General features: G+C 34.2%; 2 protein-coding genes and 1 long non-coding RNA gene across 5 annotated transcripts in view; 2 read left to right on the forward strand and 1 right to left on the reverse strand.

The window, feature by feature from the left end:
• Positions 1–257: 257 nt before the first annotated feature.
• Positions 258–3,109, forward strand: LOC114247947 (uncharacterized). Its single transcript, XM_028181037.2, has 2 exons — positions 258–658; positions 1,234–3,109. The coding sequence occupies exons 1-2, from the start codon at positions 258–260 to the stop codon at positions 1,724–1,726; spliced, it is 894 nt and encodes a 297-aa protein (XP_028036838.2). The 3' UTR covers positions 1,727–3,109.
• LOC149501466 (uncharacterized) lies at positions 2,136–5,345 on the reverse strand. Its single transcript, XR_016324215.1, has 3 exons — positions 5,115–5,345; positions 4,549–4,670; positions 2,136–2,267 (listed from the first exon to the last, which is right to left on the reverse strand). It is a non-coding gene; the product is annotated as an uncharacterized LOC149501466 (long non-coding RNA).
• An 11,305-nt stretch (positions 5,346–16,650) lies between these two features.
• Positions 16,651–20,616, forward strand: part of Dh44 (corticotropin-releasing diuretic hormone 44) — a 45,390-nt gene continuing 41,424 nt past the window's right edge. For all 3 annotated transcript variants that reach the window (XM_089732954.1, XM_089732956.1, XM_089732957.1), the window contains exon 1: positions 16,651–16,882. The gene's annotated coding sequence lies outside the window, so the exon portion shown is untranslated. The remainder of the gene's footprint in view (positions 16,883–20,616) is intronic.

A 20,616-nucleotide genomic window follows, 5' to 3' on the forward strand; every position in this document is an offset into this window, starting at 1 on the left:
ATTTATTCTTAAACTATTGTCGACATACTTTTGGTGTTATCGTATCGAACGATGCTTTTTTTCTTTCAAGAGTTATTATAAGTAAACAAATATCTATATTTTCACCCTATCCCGATTCTCGTACATTACGTAATGCACCTCTTAGGTTGAGTACGTAAATAAATTAACAAGACATGTACATGTGATACAAGCTGAATTTACGTTTTCAATGATGACGCGTGCCTAATAGATTTTAAATTGAAGAATGTTCTTTTAACATGGAGGAAATTATTGATGATAATAAAGTTATTGAAAACGATAACGATTTGGAGCCTGAATATAAATATAATTTCATTAACAGACCATGGGACGATCGCTCAATAAAAAGCAAAGTTTGTCTTGCAGCTTTATTAATTGCAATATTTACAGCTACTATGGCCTGTGTGATTAATAACTTCGTAATGCACTATCGAAGCTTCAATTCTGCTACGAACTTAAACAGTGAAATAAACTGCTTTAGAATCAAATTAAATGAGTATCCATTTGTCGCAAGAATACATTCGTTATCGTCGAAGAAATTAATATGCGTCGGAGCGGTGGTTAGCCAGACTTCTGTCTTAGCAAGTGGAGTTTGCGTACAAAACGGTCCGATTTTGGCCTACATGGGAAGCAATGCTAAGTAAGTAAGAACGGATGGACAAGAGTTCTTCGATTTCTAGTATTCAGTATTTTTAATAGTATCGACGTAGACTCCAAATCTGTTGTATTACATTTATCTATTAATTATTCAGGAAACCTTTTGGTATATACACTTTCTGTATCTAATCTGCTCCGGCTACGGTAAGCTTGTCTAGCTAAAAACCGGAAGAAGCGGTTATATATATCTCTATTCTCCATCATCCGTCTCTAGTAGGAATATCCATGCCTATTTTTCTACGTCGTGATTTCTAATCTTTTGGAAATGCACGGCAAAATCTTTGCAAAGCAATTCCATCCTTGCCCTTTGAATAGGACAGTGGGTTGTACCAATGCAATTTAGACTTCAGTCTTATGTATAAAGGTGTCAACAAAGTTCACGTTATGTTTGGGGCCTTCTGTGGTGTTTAGCGTCGTATGGGTTATGAATTCGTCTAAAAATCTCTGATTTGTGCGAATGAAAGCGGGGATACGTTCTTGTTATCAATACAACTTGCAAACTGCAATATATTATATTTTCATTATTTTATACCCGTACTAAAATATAATTATTTTCAGTTCTCGCTGCAAGAAAGGTTTTCTTCTGGAAATTATAGATTATGTCAAACATGATGGCATAGTATCCAAGAGGCTAGTGCTATTATCTAGCCAGGAAAATACGGCTGAATGCGCAGTACCTATTCGCATTGGATCGACTTTGGATTGGAAATCAAAGGTGCAGATTATTGGGAGGTCTTCAAACGTTGGTTGGACGTTAACCAGGCAGCTTGTCTCTCTAACTGATAAATATTTTAAGATACCGTACAAAAATGTGAACAAGCATAGGATGTTTTGTACAAAACATTTGGCTAGGTGTCCAGTAAAGGCCGGTGATCTTTTGATACAGAGGGGTTTCTTGTTTGGACTTGCGACGACCAGTGTTCAAATCAAAAGAAATACTAAAGCTTGTTTTGCCAATCTAACAGCGGTAAGGGGGGAGCTGGATGATCTCAATCTTGGGATAAATTTTGAGTCAGTTGCTATAGCGAGAACTAATCTTAGTAAAATATAATTAAATAGCAATAAAAGAAGATTATTTTAAGGGATTAATAAGTTTATTCAAGTTGAAAATTTAAAGCGATAGATACTTCAGTAATGTCTATGAAGATAAGTTCGTTTTCGACGACGTGAACGCGAAGAAACTCCTATCGATCCCAAATCCACTTCTTCTGGGCAAGTAAAGCCTTTCCAGTCTTTGGTCGAAATATAAATAACAAAAACAATAAGGAAAGTTAAAACAGTGTACAGCAACATACTGTGGCTCTGGTACACTTGCTTGATTCCGTCTGCACTAAATAATATTTTTATACTAGATTTTCCACGCATTGTAAATAATAGTTTGTTTCCGAAGTAAAGTATGGGTATAAAAATGTGCTTTCCTGAAGATTAATTGTAGGTACTATTGTTGATTCCAAAACTTTGACTATTAATTTTTGAGTTTTATTATACATATATCCGTAAATTTGAAGAAATATTGTAGATAATCTTTACTTGCACGTTTCAAATATAGACTTCATTTTACATAATAAGTAGAATAATAAGCAAGCGGCAAACTGAAAGAAAAAGTTGTTCGTTAAAATTTATGCATTTATGTAGTATTGCTAAATTGGTGTATCGTTGAATGATTAGAGACACGCTAACGTGCAAAAATTCCACGGTATGTTGTTGTTCGTGTTGGCCGATTCGTCGAGAAATTCAGTGATCAATTATATTCTTATATATTGTAATATATATAAATTCTCATTCAGGCGGGGAACGAATAAATTTCAAACAAATTACCGGCATAGATATCGATATAAAAATAGGCAAAGATAGATAGAAGTACCATTTTCTGCTCGGTTTGTCAAGTGTTTTCTTCTGTTTTTTTAGTTTAGTAGCTATAAGCGAGTCTTAGTGTTCTTAATAAACACCAACCGGGAAATGATTAGATTTTTTATGTGATTATGGTCGATTTGTGGTCGTGGTTCTAAGAGCGATTTAAAATGAGTTTTTGTCCTAGTCTTACCTTAAGGCTATGAATAGTATGTTATGATATTCTATTAAACGGTGAATAGATTTTGTGGGTTTATTTAAACTCGCAAAAATAATACTGCCACAGGCCATAGCTATTCAAAAGAGTTTATGGAAATGGACTAAACGGACGAAATGAACTAAAGTATCGAAATGAAATCGGACTAAAATAAATAAATGGTAAAAAATATTGTTAATGTTGAAATTGAGAAAGTATTATAGTGTATTTTTATGTTTTGCATTTTTTAATAACTGTTTTTTAAATTATTTTTTAATGTTTTAATAATTTTATATTTAATCATTAGTTTCTATTTATATCTACTATATTGCGCTTAATTAAATTTTGTCATGTTGCTAACAGTGCTTCAATAAAATATATAATGAGTTTTGTTCATTTTATGATTGGCATTTTCGTGAACACAATCGAATATTTTTTAAAGTAATATTGCGTTTTTCCAAAATATAAACAGCGACATAGGAAGATTCCCTTTATTTTGCGATTACGAGCGGTTCTCTGAAAAGATAAGTATTAATAATATGTTACACTCCAAGGGCTGTTTGTTGCACGTCCTCTTTTATTGCTTTGAAAGACAGGTGAACGTGCGGCTGATTTGTAGGAAATAGTATGGTAGAAATTTGTTTTTATCAACACTATGGAATAGAAAGAAAAAACTTCTAATTGTAAGTAAAATTGGTAAACTCTACATCGACCCTGATTGACGCTTGAATATTGTGGTGGTTAAAGATAAGACAAATCTTTTGGGCAACATTTTAATACAAAACAATTCAAAGATGTATCAAATGTTCACAGATTCGTACCGGGACCAAGGAAAAAAATCTCGAAATCATAATAAAACCCGAAACCTCCTTTTTTTTTTTTTTTTTTTTTTTTTTTTATTGCTTAGATGGGTGGACGAGCTCACAGCCCACCTGATGTTAAGTGGTTACTGGAGCCCATAGACATCCACAACGTAAATGCGCCACCCACCTTGAGATACAAGTTCTAAGGTCTCAAGTATAGTATATGTACAGTACCTAGCAATGAATATTGTACATCGACTTTTAGCAAAGATAATCTGCTAATCGGCAAGCGGCACTTGTGTTGTACGAAACACTAACAGCTCGGTATGTGTTAGGACCTCTATCTCTATTCTGTTCTGTTACGTCAAAGATGCTTCTCTTCTCCTTTCCTTTTCCTTCTCCACGCTCTTTCCATGATGTAGCCTAACTAGACATAGAAGGTAGTGTTGCACGATGGGATAGCTATAGCTCCGGTAATGTAATGTAATAATTTGAATAGACTAAAAAACTAGCAGCATTTCCATCATCACATTTAATTTATCATCACACAAGTTTTTTTAATTGCCTTTAGGTATAGATGGACAAATACGGGCCTGGATTATAATTCGGTTTGTTTTAAATGTCTTTGAAATAGGTGTTGAGTGAAGCCTAAGGACTTCACACCGTGAATGCTGCCGCCTTGACACACGAGGGGGATGTATTAAATTATTGAGAAGCCGCTATCGCACCCCTCAGAACGGTAGGATCGGTATTTTTTGGCAGAAAAACCAGTACGGGGGCGGGTTTTCATTATGCCCTACAAGCCGGACAGTGCTAGGGACATAGTTAAGCCAAACGCTAAGGACTCTTTTCAAACAGAAATTTTTAATGCGTTCGAAAACTAATGTGAAAAGCTGTTGATTCCAGAACAGATAAGTTGCAAAATGATCTCTTATTGTTTATTCGGGCATCTCTGGAAATTAATGCACTACAGAAAAACCTGAATTAGTGTAATGGAACCAAGAAACACTTATTACTTTTTACCTATGGCTTTGGTTATTTATCCGACGGAGAGGTGCCTTCGATCAATAACAATGAAATAGATGTTGTTGAAAGATGTGCGTATTTTAGTATTTATGTGCACAGACTTTTTGTTTTCAATTGGTCTGAAAGAAAGATTTTTAATATGGCGTTAGCACTAATTATTGCAAGGTTCCCGTAGAAATGAGCGATGTCAATGTGCGTCCCGAATTACAATAACCCATTAAGAGCTCGTCACACACATGATTGGACAGCACGAGCAAGGCCGTGATTTTCCAGACAGTTGCTAAAGCCTATCCACCAGAATAGAGGACACCAAAAACATGACGTTTACAATTAAAATGTAAATTTGTCTATGCCCTGCCAGTCGCTAGGCTCATGCGATGACCCGCGTCGTAATGCTTTTATCTACGATCTGCGTCGCAATTACTTCGTTGATTGACATCCCATTCGATAAGATTTCGCCATCATTTTTCATGTTTATAATTATTATCTCGTAAAAGCGGCTACAAAAGACACTTAAATATCTTTTGAAAATCAAATATTTGAAATTTTAATGAAACACTTACTTTGCTTAAAGCTTGTGATATGATTACGAAGAGAACGAAGATTGTTCAAAATTTGTAAACGTGATACGAGCTTCAAATTACGTAATTAATTTCCAGTAGATAATTTCGTATATCTGACATCTTAAATTGTTTACATTGAATATTAATAATACATGGACCACTATGAATATTTTGACTAATGTTTTTTTTTTTGATAATTATAAATGAAGATGTGTGTCTGGTTTGACGTAGTGTCTAGTGACATAATAAAATATGTATACTAGTCACTGAAGTATGAATACTATATAGGTCTATGATATTAGTGTACAATCTATGAACGCGACATAAAAAATTGACATATATTTATTGTCTATACTACACATATTTTCTACTAATTAAAATATTTTCATTAAGTTTCTAATTGTAAACTATATTTTGTAGTTCTAACTATTGAAGTACCTAAAAGTAATTTAAGACGTTACAATTTTTTTTTAATTGCCCTTGTATGCAGACGAACGTACGACCCACCTGATGGTGAGTGGTTACAGTCACCCAAGGACCTCAGCAATGCCAGGGGCAGAGCCAAGTCGCTGCCTAGCAAGACTGATACACGTACTTCACAATTCCGCTTTGTTTCAAGAAGGTTCTTAATTAAATCTATCTATCTAGTCGGACGAGCTCACAGCACACCTGATGTTATTGGATTACCAGAACCCCTTAGGCATCACAATCCGAATGCCGTCATCGACCTTGGGACACGAAATATAAGTTTTATTTGTATAAAGGCGGACCCACACTTTAAAATGGAATACATGACTTGCTCAACGCAGAAATAGGCTGGTTTATGGAAGCTACCCTTTCAGGATTTGAATACTACCCATAACTATTAATCGTACATTTACGTTGTGATATTTATGGGGTAAATATAATATAAGATGCCGGTGAACTTGTTTGCCGATCTTAGATGAGAAGAAGATTAAGAAGTTAGTTAAATAAATAAAAGACCTTTCAACCTTAATATTTTTCATTTCTTTCCGACATGTTTAATCTCTTTGTAAAAAAAGAGGGTAAGTCATAAATGATCGGTATGGTTAGTCTGGTTTCTGTCAATTTCTCAATGTCAATGATCTAGTACAAAATGAAAAATGTGTGCGCGCAAGTTGTAGCACCTGCTGCCTTGACTTACCGGATAAGATTATTTATACAGTAATACGCTCGAATTTAGGATTTAATAACTTTAATTTGCTATCTGTATATAATCAAAGACGTTAAATTATTTATTATATTTTAGTATATTTAGGTGGATGAGGAGAGCCGAAGACCGGGCTCAGTGGTGTGGATTGGGAGAGGCCTATGTCCAGCAGTGAACGACTGTGGGCGTGATGATGATGATAATGATAATGATGATGACGTATATTTGTTTAATAATGAATCTACCTATACCTCTATCTATAGCTCTATAATAGATTTGTGCATAATAATCTATATCGGTTTAGAATACAATTCGAAAATTGACTTTGAGAGTATGTGGCCTAAAATTGAAAACAATAAATAAGGAAATAGCAAAAAGGTTAGTCGACATCACAGGAGACCGAAGAGCTGGCTACCTTGGACAAAGAATTAGTCTAGCTATTCAAAGGGGGAACGCTGCCAGTACCTTCGGAACCTTGCCTAAAGGGACTCCTTTTAATAATTATATTTTAGTTATTAAATTATTATTATTATTATTTTTACGGTTTTTAGTTTTAGGTTCATTGTTAGAGTTGATTGCATAATTTATAAAGACTAATAAATAAAAACGTAAAGGTGGGAAAACCCATTAATCAAACAACACACTCTTTTTTTTCTAAGTGGGTGGATTAGCTCATATCCAACCTGGTGTTAGTGGTTACTGGAGCCTATACACATCTACAATGTAAATGCCGCCACCCACCTTGAGACATGAGTTCTAAGATCTCAGTATAGATACAAGGGCTGCCCCGCCTTTCAAACCGAAACGCATTACTGTTTCACGGCAGAAATAGGAGGGGTGGTGGTACCTACCCGTGCGGACTGACAAGAGGTCCTACCACCAGTAATTACGCAAATTATAATTTTGTGGGTCTGATTCTTATTGCACGATGTTGTTCTTTCACCGTGGAAGTAAATCGTGAACATTTGCTAAGTACGTATTTCATTAGAAAAATTGGTACCCGCCTGCGAATTCGAACACCGGTGCATCGCTATTCTAGATACGAATGCCCTGGACGTTATCCTTATCCTTTAGGCCACGACGACTTCAAAATTACTATTAAGTAAGTACTTCAATTATTTAATTTTTAATGATTTTATTAAGTTTTATTAACATTTAGGCACATTTAAAGTATTTGGTCTTCTTACAATAACTTACATAGTTACATTAAACACCGCAGCTTACCTGTTATGACCAATTTATTAACCTTTATGTGCTCGACGGCTGTCTGGAAAAGATCTCTTTTAACGATAAGACTGTCTATTGTGTTTATTTCTGAATCAATTTAAATTACTTTTATAACTTGTGCGTGTGCGTGTGCGTGTGCGTGTGTGTGCGTGTGCGTGTGCGTGCGCGTGTGCGTGTGCGTGCGCGTGTGTGTATGATGTGTGTGTGTGTGTGTGTGTGTGTGTGTGTGTGTGTGTAACAAATAACTTAAATTTATATTTTACCACGGAATAGATTTATCTATTCCGTGTATTTTACTGTGCTTATCTACATACTTTACAAATAAAATTAAGAGGTATAATAACTCTTTCTTGATATCCGAAATACACTTCTATATTTAATATGAAATGTATGTACATTTTTATATAATAATATATTCGAGTGAAGAAAGAAGATGAAACAGTATATTTTAAAAAGACAAATTGAATATTCTACATTCACATGAGAAATGTGTACACGAAAAAGAAAGACATTCAATTCAAATTTTGATGTATGCTGTTCAGACGCAAAATAATTTAAGAAAATACCATTTTCATTTCAATCATAAAATTTTCATTTATCACACGAGATAACAAACACAGCTAATCATCATAAGCATCTCATTCGCTGCAAACTGAATTGGAGATAAATTCCCTCGGAAATTATTATATTAATTCAATGAATTCATCACATTTTCTTCAGGTTAACTTTTAGGTACTATAAGTTTTACTATCACTAAGTATTAGTTAAGTTTAATTATAGTATGTATATATATTTTACATTTAGTTACTTCGTTTTTCTTGTGCCGCGAGTCTGAATCACTATATCATGACCTCACTTTTTTTATTTATTGCTTAAATGGATGGACGAGCTCACAGCCCACCTGGTGTTAAGTGGTTACTGGAGCCCATAGACATCTACAACGTAAATACGCCACCCACCTCGAGATATAAGTTCTAAGGTCTCAGTATAGTTACAACGGCCTACCCACCCTTCGAACCGCAACGCATTACTGCTTCACGGCGGAAACAGGCTTGGTGGTGGTACCTACCCGTGCGGACTCCCAAGAGGTCCTACCACCAGTGATTACGCAAATTATAATTTTGCGGGTTTGATTTTTATTACACGATGTTATTCCTTCACCGTGGAAGTCAATAGTGAACATTTGGTGAGTACGTATTTCATTAGAAAAATTGGTACCCGCCTGCGGGGTTCGAACACCGGTGCATCGCTAGATACGAATGCACCGGACGTCTTATCTTTTAGGCCACGACCACTTCGTTATGTGATCATGTTGTGGTGATGTCATGATGTGGATGTGTGGTGGCATGTGGAAGAGAGTTTTTCGATTTAAATTATATACTAGCATATCGAGCGACAAATAAAGTTTTCTATAACAAATAAACATGTATAGATTTTGATGTATTTTCGATAGATGTTAATAAGAAAGCAAGAATAATGTACAAAATTAGTGTCGAATTAAACAACCACAAAATTTGAAGTGAATTTAGATTCTTTTATATATACCTATAAATGTGTACATCGTTATGTAAAATTCTAATTTGGAGGTAAAATAAATTAAGAGGATTATTATAATCCAGAGAAAGGTCTAATGCAAATAGCAGCTGATTCGCGACGAACGTTAACTTTTGTGCTTGTTATTCATTAGTATTAAAGTAATGAAAAATTGCTCGTACCAGACTTTACATCTCATTTGGACGTTTTAATCAAAACGAAACATGGAGTATAAATTACTTTAATTTATTTTGTTACCAAAATGCTTAAGCACGCCATTAGATATTGTTTAATTAAGAAAGCTGAATATTTCACTAGAGCCTTTACAATATGTGTAAAGTTTATTTAAGTATTCGATCGCCACGTTGGGGTTAATTTATGATTTTATACAAGCACCTACACGTAAGTGATCTCTTTGTAAGAAGTTATCGAAATATCTAAGCATATATAGATACTAGCGACCCGCCCTCGCTTTGCTTCGGAAACATTAAATTTTATTATTGATAGGCGAAGCCCGCCATGTTGCGCGCGGTACGACAATAATTGCGGGTGACGCCGCGGGGCGAAACTAGTCTTAAAAAGGTAGCCTAAGTTACTCTTTATATCATCAGCTACCTATTAGCGAAAGTCTCATCAAAATCGGTCCAGCCGTTCCAGAGATTAGCCGGAACAAACAGACAGACAGACAGACAGACAGACAAAAATTGTAATAAATGTTATTTTGGTGTATGTACCGTGTATGTAGCAAAAAGCGGTTATTTCAATACTACAAACAGACACTCTCATTTTATTTATATGTATAGATTATGAACGAACGCCGTCCACCTTGTGACATGAGGTCGAACTGTCTACAGGATTACGGTTGTCCCACTCTTAAAATTCGGACATGTTACTGCTTCTCGACTGAAATAAGCAAAACTATGGTACTCAACTGTATGGGATAATTATTTTTCCCTACCTATGCTGATATAGCCTTGAGAGCCTTGAGAGGCTATTTCAGCTTCGCCCTAACGTGTGGGTGAGCTCACGGGGTTTAAACCGGGAGTGTTGGTAACACTGGCCCCAGTAAGAGCAGTGCTTGGCAGAATCAACCACCGGATTGGAAACGCGACCCACTGAGAAGATCCGGCGAGAAACTCAGGGGGCTGTGTCTATGGGAGGGCTCATAATACGCTTTACAACCAACCTGACTACTATGCCACGGGTTTCGAAATCGACTCCCATTCGTTGGTTTAAGCTTCGTTAAAGGGTTTTTGGTGGTCAGGTTCAATATGTACATTTTTTTTTATTGATCTTGTAGGCAGACGAGCATACGGTCCACCTGATGGTGATTGGTTACCGTCGCCCATGGACTTCAGCAATGCCAGGGGCAGAGCCAAGCCGCTGCCTACCGCTTAATACTCTCCACAAGCCTCGTTTGAAGAAGGACATGTCATAGCGCTCGGGAAACACCGGTTCTTGTTTCGTATGAGTTTTTCCAAGAATCATAACGCCGGCGTCATTCCGAATGCCCGTTGAATGTATAAATATAATTTAATTGTAAAATTTTACGTGTGATCTTATTATTTTATTTCTGATAGTTCAATTTCGGCTACGATCTCGTAACGTCCTGTTCAAAAGTAGAAAAGGAAATTTCCATACACTTTAATGGCGATAGCTGTAGGATAATCATGACATAAAGAAAGATCAATGCTAACGACATTTTTATATTGATGAGAGTCAGGTCTCAATAAAAATATTAATTGCTTTTGTTTTTTGACTCGTAAACCGGATTATTATGAATATTTAATGTGTGTCTTCATTCGTTTTCTAGACAAATACATGTATATGGATTTGCTTGTTTTTAAGAAGCTTTTATTATTATTATTTTTATTTATTTATTGTTTAGGTGGGTGGATAAGCTTACGTCCTACCTGATGTTAAGTGGTTACCAGAGCTCATAGACATCTATAATCACCACCAAAAATGCCACCACCTACCTTGGGATATGAGTTCTAAGGTCTCAGTTTTTACAACAGCTGCCCCACCCTTCAAATCAAAACCATTCCTGTTTCAAGGCAGAAATAGGTAGGTTGGTGGTACCTACCCATGCGGATTCACAAGACATCCGTCCAGCACCAGTAAAAAATAATGAACAGTATTAACTTGGTATGTATGTTTGTTTGTTTATAATGGAATCTTTGAACGTGATTTTCACCGATTTCATAACGTCTGATTAATTTAAAAAATTCCACACACATTAAGAACCGATGACAATACAGCAATTTTATAAATTCGCTCTTACCTTACCAGTTTCAATAGGATAAAAAAAGATTAAATAGATCAGTTTAGTATTTAAGGCTCTTTTCTTAATTTTTTAAACTACATACACACATATTTTATCAAGTCTTACTATTTATTAATTATAATGTTTTATGTTTTATTTATCTCGGCCAAATTATTTTTGCGCAAAAATTAAAAAGACAAGCCGTACACATCAGGAGGTCTTATTTCAACATGGATGCTGTCATCCACTGTGAGACGTGCGGTCTTATCGCTAAAGCGATTTTTCCAGGCAACCGTTTTCCCTAGAGAGATCCTTATAAAGATACATTAGGTAAAAACATACAGATTTATATGTATACTTAGAAAAATAGGTACTTGCCTGCGGGCTTTGAACAGCGGCATTGTCAGATCGCTCCATACGAACACACTGAGTGTCCTTTAGACTAAAATGACTCCAAGGATTTATGCCAATTTTGTCACAATTAGTTCAGGAATGACTGCCTCTGTGATCTAAACTTTCTTGACTAGTCCATACACTGCGCTATTTCCACGAGAACTCTTCGGTGTCTTGAAACGTAATATCAATTGATCATCATCACTTGATGATACTAAAAATTTTAGACTTGAACTATTTTAATTCTAGTACTATTATTACTGGGGCCGTTTAAGGCTTACATTACTATTCTAACAGCTAATTTGTTTGTTTATTTCTGGGATCTGAACCGACGTCTGGCTTAACGTCTCCTCCAATCCTATGCTCATTTTTCTTTTATTTTCCAATTTCATCTAATCCCTATCTTCCCTGTTAATCCACGTCATGTATGTTTCGACCGACCAATATGTCGTTTTCAAAGTGAGATTCGGTAATTGAAATTGATTTCTTAATGTTTAAATATTCAACAAGCTAGCTAGCATCTCTCTCTCTCAACAACTAAAAAAATCTACTAAATTAAGTTATTTAACGTTTGATTTTAAATTGCATATTTAAGCATCACTAAGATAAAACTTAACATGTGCGAGCGAAACCTTGAAGGGTCATTGTCAACGTTTTTGATCGATATTTTGCCTAGTACATACTATTTATGTTACGTTTTTACGTCTATTACGTAGTGTTCGTGTGAATCTATTTGGGTTTTATCTTCAGTCGTCCTTCCAACATTACCTCTATCACGAATTTTTAGGCTATTTTCTTTCGCGTTTTTATTGTCATGGTATTGGTAGTAGTTAGTGCAAATCGACGCCTCCAATGAACACTAAGCTAACTCCAAATTCGTAGATTTGCAGGAGGAGCGTTTAAATGAAAAAAGTTGATAAAATCTTTATTATTGCAGATATATTTATGGTTTTTTTGTGTAACTAGCTGATTTACTCTTGCTCCGAACCCCATCAATAATGATTAATTATAATACTTTTAACATAGTGAAACGATTTGCGTGAAAAACGAAAATTTCAAAAATTTTAGTTAGAGTAGTGTTCATTGGAGGCATCGAAATGTCGACATATAAATCACTTGAGTCTTCTGTAACCACGAAAACTGTAAAGTATTCGAAATCTCAGAAATAACACAATGACAATAAACGATGCGAGATTAAATGGTGAAAGTAATTTGATTTGATCATAAGAGTCCAAGAGTAGCTATTCACAAAGGTATGAATAAATAGAAACTAACCACCATCTAATTTTCAATTTAATAATACATATATATTTTTTTCATTATTATGAAATTCATTTCATTATTATTTAATATTTCATTATTATCCGATGAAAGGAGATTGCATGCAGTAGAGATGCGAATGTTCCGATGGATGTGTGGAGTAACGAGAATGGATAGAATACGGAATGAATATGTTAGAGGAAGTCTGAAAGTGGCACCTGTGACAGAGAAGCTGAGAAGTGCGCGTTTGGGATGGTAGGTACATGTGATGAGACGAGATGAAAATGAGGTTGATAAGAAAATGTTAACTATGAATGTGGAAGGATATAGAGGAAGAGGTAGACCTAAGAAGAAATGGATGGATTGCGTGAAAGACGATATGGGTAAGAGGGGAGTGAGCGAAGAAATTATATATGATAGAAGAGTATGGAAAGAGAAAACATGTTGCGCCGACCCCAGGTAACTGGGAGAAGGGGCGGATAATGATGATTTTTTCATTTTTATTTAATTTATTTATTCATGTTTCTTTACTCACAGAAAGAACTAATGGTATCTCGAGGTCTGACAGTATGTATGAGTTTTCATCTGGATAAGAGGATCCCTGGTGTCCGATAGAAATGTCGGAAAAATAATTTGAAATATATAAACGCGAGATTAAAAACCGTACAAAATGTTTTAACTATGAAATGTGTTTATTTGTTGAAACGGCTCGCTAGCCACAATTCGTGCCTTACCGATACTATGAGAGAACTATTCCCAACGGTGCCAACAACGAACGTACAAACTTTCCACTGATCTCTGAACGCAGGCAATATAACACTAACAAACAAATAAATCAGGAGGCCTATACGAGTATAATATATATATATTAGTTTTTTTAATGCATTGTAATTTGAATACCAAAAGTCTTTGATTTCAATATACCTACATTTTAAATTCATACATGATAATTTTAAATTTGAGAGATGTCGCGACATCGTGAGACGCATCAAGTCTGCCCCTTCCAACACTACATGACGATCACGACCACTCTGTCAAGAGTGACACGACTGAGAAGAAGAATTTTAAATTTAACATATTAGTAATTTAAATTTAAATTGTATTAATCTTAATTGTTCATATACTCGTAGAACTATAGTTATTGTTACGCCGGTATCAGTAAAAACGGATATAAAAAAACTAGAATATTCTCGAATGTTTCACCTATAACGAGAGTGTTCCAATGTTCTAGTTTTATCGAGAATATTCTGGGAAGACTTAGCCGAAAGAACTTTAAAAAAGTGATACAGGGGGCAAAAGCGACTCAAGAAAGCAAAAAGTGAATTGCGATAGTGAAGTCTACCTTAATTGTCATATACATTAAATAAATTTTTTAAATGGGTAGTTTGGTCTTTAATAGTTTTTATTCACGTTTTTACATCTGCAAAAATATCGCAAAATGTATCTATTTACGGCTAAAAGTCTTTGAATAAAATGTCTGAGACATAAGGACTCGACGAAATCATGAGGTTTTCACCATCTTTTCCATTAGGCAAAGGAACCCTAAAAGAAAAACATATAAAGTTCAATAAAGCTGTATTTAATCCAATAAAACCCGTACAATTAAGTTTAGCTTTACGAATGCTGTCAATTTCAAAGAGCGAACGCTCTACAACAGGTAATAAAGTTGAATACCAGTATTTATAATTTGGCTGAACTAAGCTTTCTCTTTCGTTCTAATAGAAGCTTATGTTTGTAAGAGCGAGATAAAACAAAATCATTCTTGTAACGTTTTATGAATGCAATTCGAATTACTGAAGCCTTTCGTTCGTGTTACTTTAATCACACATTTCAGCAGAAAGCGCTTCGTAGGAGCTTTGTCCGTGAAAGACATTATCATAGAAATGGTCTCGTTCTATCCACGTCTAATACTCTGGGGATCTACAGTCGATTAGTTCGTATCTGCACGAGTTTTACTATGACAGTTTCCGCATTACCCTTGAACCATAAGCACTCTATAAATCCTATTTAGAAAGTAAAAAGAAGTAGAAGATTTAAACTTTCTCACTCTGAATCTTAGATCAGTTTTCTTTAAAACTATAAATATTGACGCTTAGAACGGTAGGCAGCGGCTTGGCTCTGCCCCTGGTATTGCTGAAGTCCATGGGCGACGGTAACCACTCACCATCAGGTGGGCCGTATGCTCGTCTGCCTACAAGGGCAATAAAAAAAAAAGAATTTTAGGCAGAGTGCTTATATAATAATAATAATTATTATTATATTACTAACCGTACTCGCCCGGTTCGCTGGGCATTTAAAACTAACGTTATTATTTATTGATCCATTAAGTATACCTATGTATTTTCTACATGGATACCTACTTTCAAGTCAATCGGATGCATGGTTCAGTAGTTATAACGGAACATCCATAACATCAAAACCACTGTATATTTATATATTAGTATAGATTAAATACATTATCAAATTAATCTATTATAAATAAATTTTAACCAATAAAATAAAATAACAGTGTCGTCTCAAACGTATACTGTTAGAGTGCAGTGCTACTTGATTAGATATGGCCTATCGTTGTCCTACCCTGTAAACATTTTATCACGTAGAAGCTGCCTGCAGTACCACCTACTGGGTTTAATTATAAATATAAAGTGTCTAAGAATGCACTCAAACACATACAAAAAAATCAAAATCGGCCCAGCCGTTTTTATGACAAAAAACACACACAGAAGATACACGCATTTATATTTGCCGATATTGTTACAGTTTCAACGTAAAAGTTATTACCAACCGTTGCTTGGTAAGTGCTTATCAAATTGTAGGCCGTTCATAGTTATTTAATCTATATATTAATAGGTGAAGCAAAAACTTTGTATCCCTTTTTACGAAAATTGCGTGGACGGAGGAGTATGAAATTTTCCTCACTTATAGAGAATATAGAGAAGAAGTGCACAATGCCAATATTTTTTTAAAATAATGCATAAAAGATACATTAAATCAATAAAGAAAACATTACACACACTACATACCGTGTATTTGACGCACACACGCATGCATACTATTTATTGTCAAACTTTTGTTCTTGACGTCTGTTGTCAAATTGAGAATAGAATATGGTTTGTCTTTGTTAATATTTTTTATAGTGTAGTCTTGCCGAAATTTGTGATTATAGAAGTATAAAATACAATCATAATAGTGTACAAACTTACAATTCCAATTAATTATAGTCGAATTTCGACTACTGCGGGACCTCTAGTAGTTATTCTAATGTGCTTCTAAATCATATTTGCACAATGTTATAATCAAACTCGTAAAAGTTTCCAACAATACCAATGCAGTTCCAGAATATTTTTTAAATAATAATCTTTCACAAATATGAACATAATTGAAGCCTACTAGTAAAGTGCCTGAATGGATTTTCAGTTTATTATTTACCACAATTAATTTAAGAACAAGAAAAACGAAATCGGTGGTAAAAATTGCAATTGAAAAAAATATAAGCCTTTAAAAATAATTGCTACACCATGTATCAAAGCTGGCTGAAAAAAGAAAGAGTAATTATTAGAGGAACGTCCACTTGATTGGAAACAAATGACGATGATGTTTTTGACGGGAGTCATTCAAAATGTGACATGAATGGTAGTGGCGCATGCGCGTCAACTCCGCTTTCAGAGAGATATAAGCACAGCGCCCGATCCCTTCACCACACACAACTTAGGCGCACCCAAACGATCTAACAACAGAACTCACCGATAAAACACATAAAATACTCATCACTATCGGAATTACGTATTCTGTTTTAAAGATTGCAGTGAGTTGAAAACGATTTCTTGCGAGTGTTTCAATAATAAAAAGGCGACTCCGCGAACTTTTGACTACTTCCAAAGTTTCAGCAACGCATTAAAAACTCCGCTACACTTGAACGTGAGTAGTATAATTATGTATTTTTTATTTTGTTTTAAATTTGAATTTTGTTTGAAATTTTATGATCTTGGTGATAAATAGTATACTTACAATAAGTGCCCTACCGAATTCAAAAATTAAGGACAAAGTTCTCAATTCAAGGTATACGTTTTGTTAAATATGGGCATTTCTCGCAAATGAAATATCTTATTTATTTATTATTAAATGAACTTCGATTAAAATCAAAGGAAATTATAACTTTAACGGCTCCAAGTTGGAATTATCTCCTGTGCTACCGTTTTTTGAAATGCATACGAAATCAGTACTATATGCCATACAGATCTCCAGTACTAAATAACTTTCACAAAGATATCTACATATATAATATGGGATATAACATGGACCCCGTTTTATTGTGGTCAGGTTGGCTGAAAAATCGGCCGAAAACTTGAATAACGATAAAATAAAGCTTTCAGTAGCGATTAGCAGACCAATAGACCAACCATATCGATTAATTTTCCTAAAATCCAAACGGTTTTCGATTTTTTCCAAGTCAGCCACGTCCAAGTTGTCGCGGCCTAAAGAATAAGACGCCTGATGTATTCGTATCAAGTGATGGGACTATGCCAGTGTTCAATTCCGGAGGGTAGGGATCAATTTTTCTAGAGAAACACATACTTAACAGGCGTTTATAAATATCGTGCAAAATTTTTACGTTTTTCTTAATCCATCGTGGTGAGGCTAATTGTAAATCCGCATGGATAGGTACCGCCGTTCTGCGATTTATATCGGAAAACAGTCATGTCGTCATTTATTTAACATCAGGTAAATCGTGAGTTCGTTCATTATATCAGCAATAAAAAAGTTGGTATGGGAGAGAGAGTCACCACTCCGAGAATATCGAAATCTACCTTGTCACTGGTCTGTATTATATTAATCTTATAATATTAACTCTTCAAATGGCATAGAATACATCGTGGTAGTTTTAGGCAAGATACAGTGCTATAATACGCCCTCCCACTACTAAAGATTTAATTAATATATAACCAATTACCAAAATATATACTTTAAATAGCACTTATAAAAATTCAGATTTTTCAATATCCTTTCAATTAAATTTCAACGAATTCACTTCGATTATAGAATCTTATATTGTTGTATTATTGATTACTTCGTAGTTATTATAAATATTTATTCTAATTATAATAGCATATCTCTATCCATTATCTTCATTGTTAGGAGCACAGAAATTCTCATTCAGTCACAGGAAGAATAGCGTTGCCGTGTCGTAATCAGGCCCGGATTTTCCTACGAAAGGCTTTTTAAACAATAAATTCGGCTTTACATAAATTATTTCCAATAATAACTTCGAAATGTAATAACAAAAAAAAATTTACGCGTACTTCGTATATAAATTACTTTCGGATGAATGTCACGAAATATTTTACAAAATTTTAAAATAGCTTTCCTTGTTACGTTCGTAACAAAAATATTTGGGGAAGGGTTGTGGCCTGAATAGTTAGTTGTGTCGGTCTTTTTCGATAATTATTCTTGGATATGGTTTTTCAAAGTTTTTTAATATTTGTTGTTATTAATTTTGGATAAGAATAATTTTTCCGATCACACGTTATTCGAAGTAGCCGATCTTGCTGCCAAGTTACCCTGTGTTTTTCAGTGTGAATGTTGCACCCAAAAGTCTGTTGTACAAGAGCATTGAATTATTTAGCTTAGTTTGGATCTTGTGCTCTCGGTCCGCTTGTTATTTATATCACTGTAACGATTTCCAAAATTAACGTGAATACCACTGTCAACATTAGAAATATAGTTACATATTTTCAAAGATTTTGGATGCCTAACACCGGCAAATGTAGGTAACTAGTGTTGTAATGAACTTCAGCTTAAACATCGATTTAGAATCAGATTATGAAGGATCGACTGAACGTAATCCTTATAATGAGTCCATTTTTAAAACTCTTCCGGCCATACAGTTTTTACGAGTATTATAAAAATCGAAAACATAAGGTTAATACAGTTTAAATTACATGTCACTTCACTAATAAAAAAGTAATGAATTGCCTGTTTGCAAGTCAAACTGATTTTTTTAACACCACAATAATATTTTATTCATTTGTCAAATGTAATTAAGTAACTCAACAGAAACTTCAAAAGGAAAGAAAAACTTAAATGAGTTTGTTTACGTGAAGGGTTTGCAGCGTGATCAAAATGAGTCTGATCTCTGAAACTATAGTTCAGTAACTAAATTAATACTCTAGTATTAAATACGTAATTAGGCACTGTGGTGCATAAATACAGGATACAGGAAAGGGATCAAAGGATTCGTTATAAAATCAGGAGATCAGATAATCCATTTAAGAACCTTATCCGATTACAAATTAAAATATTTGCATTTCGTACTGGAATGTACTGAACGTACATTACATAGGTTTATCTACGTTTTGAAATTATTTCATTATGTTTGCCAGTATTCCAAAATTCATGTACCAAATTCAAAATTACATCCGGACCTCTTTGTTGGATTTACTTCTTTATAGAGATGATATTATGCAAACGTTTTATTATTAATTTAAAATCATTTTAATTGAATACGAATAGTTTTAACCTAGAAAAAATAAAAATATCATGACATAACAATGATCTTTAATTACTTATGGTGATAGATTTAAGACGGAAAATACGTTGAAATAAATAGTCATAAGAATGATATTAACAATGTAAATGTTTTATAGTAACGAAATTGAAGAAGTTGGTCAAACTTCAGAAATGTAGTGCGTCGAAACAATCGTTCGCGAAGTGGGACTTCTTCAAACAATAGCTGGACTACAGCCAGATTTGAATAATTACTGCGCGTATCCTTGTCCTCCCCTATTTGTTATCAGTTAGTATTCAAAGGCTGTAAAGTTGGTTATCTATATTACAATCTAATAGACAAAACAGAACTATAATGGAGATGTAATCCTCAACAAGAGATTGTCTGGCCAACCAGTTTTAATTAAGAAAAGGTGTTTTTGTTTACGGAGTCTTTGTATCGCGCTGACCGAAAAGCCGCTGCGTTTAGGGCTTCGTAACAAGTTATGTAATACGAAAATGAAAAATTCTCATTAATTTATTTCAAACTAAATATACTTTTTTTGCTTGATGAATGTCAGTTAGAATCAAAAACAGTATTGAGAAAAACGCATGGCAACTGAACGGGTTGATTTTAATATTCATATACATCTTTTTACTAGCTTTTATGGATCTTGAAATGTTTGTGTTTTATTAAGGTCAATTTTAGCTAGTAATAAACGTTAGTTTGACAATATTCTAACGCAAAAAAAACAATTTGAAATTATTTAAATGAGTCGTAAAATCAGTTGTAATTATGTTCCTAGTAAATTACTATTGAATAGTTTAACATTACTGCTACATTGCAGGTATTTATAGATTTCAATAATCTACATTATCTGTTATCTACAAATCTTTATATTCTTCAGATAATGCATATAAAAACTTTGGAATTTTCAAGGAGCCTCAAAGACTTTTCTTAGAATACTAACTTTTCACGATCAGTAATGATAAAATTCAATAATTAAATTTTCAAAACATCGAAACGTAAACATTAATCAATCTCTGGATTATTATCGAATATTAAAATCACGATTCATGTATATTTTATTAATATTTCAGTTATCGAGCGGATGTTTGTTCGTTACAACAAAACTTTTCAACTTTCACGACGCCCATTAGATTTGTAT

This window comes from Bombyx mandarina, chromosome 15 (assembly GCF_030267445.1).
Source record: "Bombyx mandarina strain Sakado chromosome 15, ASM3026744v2".
Lineage (NCBI taxonomy): Eukaryota > Metazoa > Arthropoda > Insecta > Lepidoptera > Bombycidae > Bombyx > Bombyx mandarina.

Excerpts from the sequence above, each read along its gene's own strand:
- LOC114247947 (XM_028181037.2), top strand. The coding sequence starts at position 258 with ATGGAGGAAATTATTGATGATAATAAAGTTATTGAAAACGATAACGAT. Across the intron at positions 659-1,233 it reads TACATGGGAAGCAATGCTAA|TTCTCGCTGCAAGAAAGGTT; the intron begins GTAAGTAAGAAC and ends AATTATTTTCAG.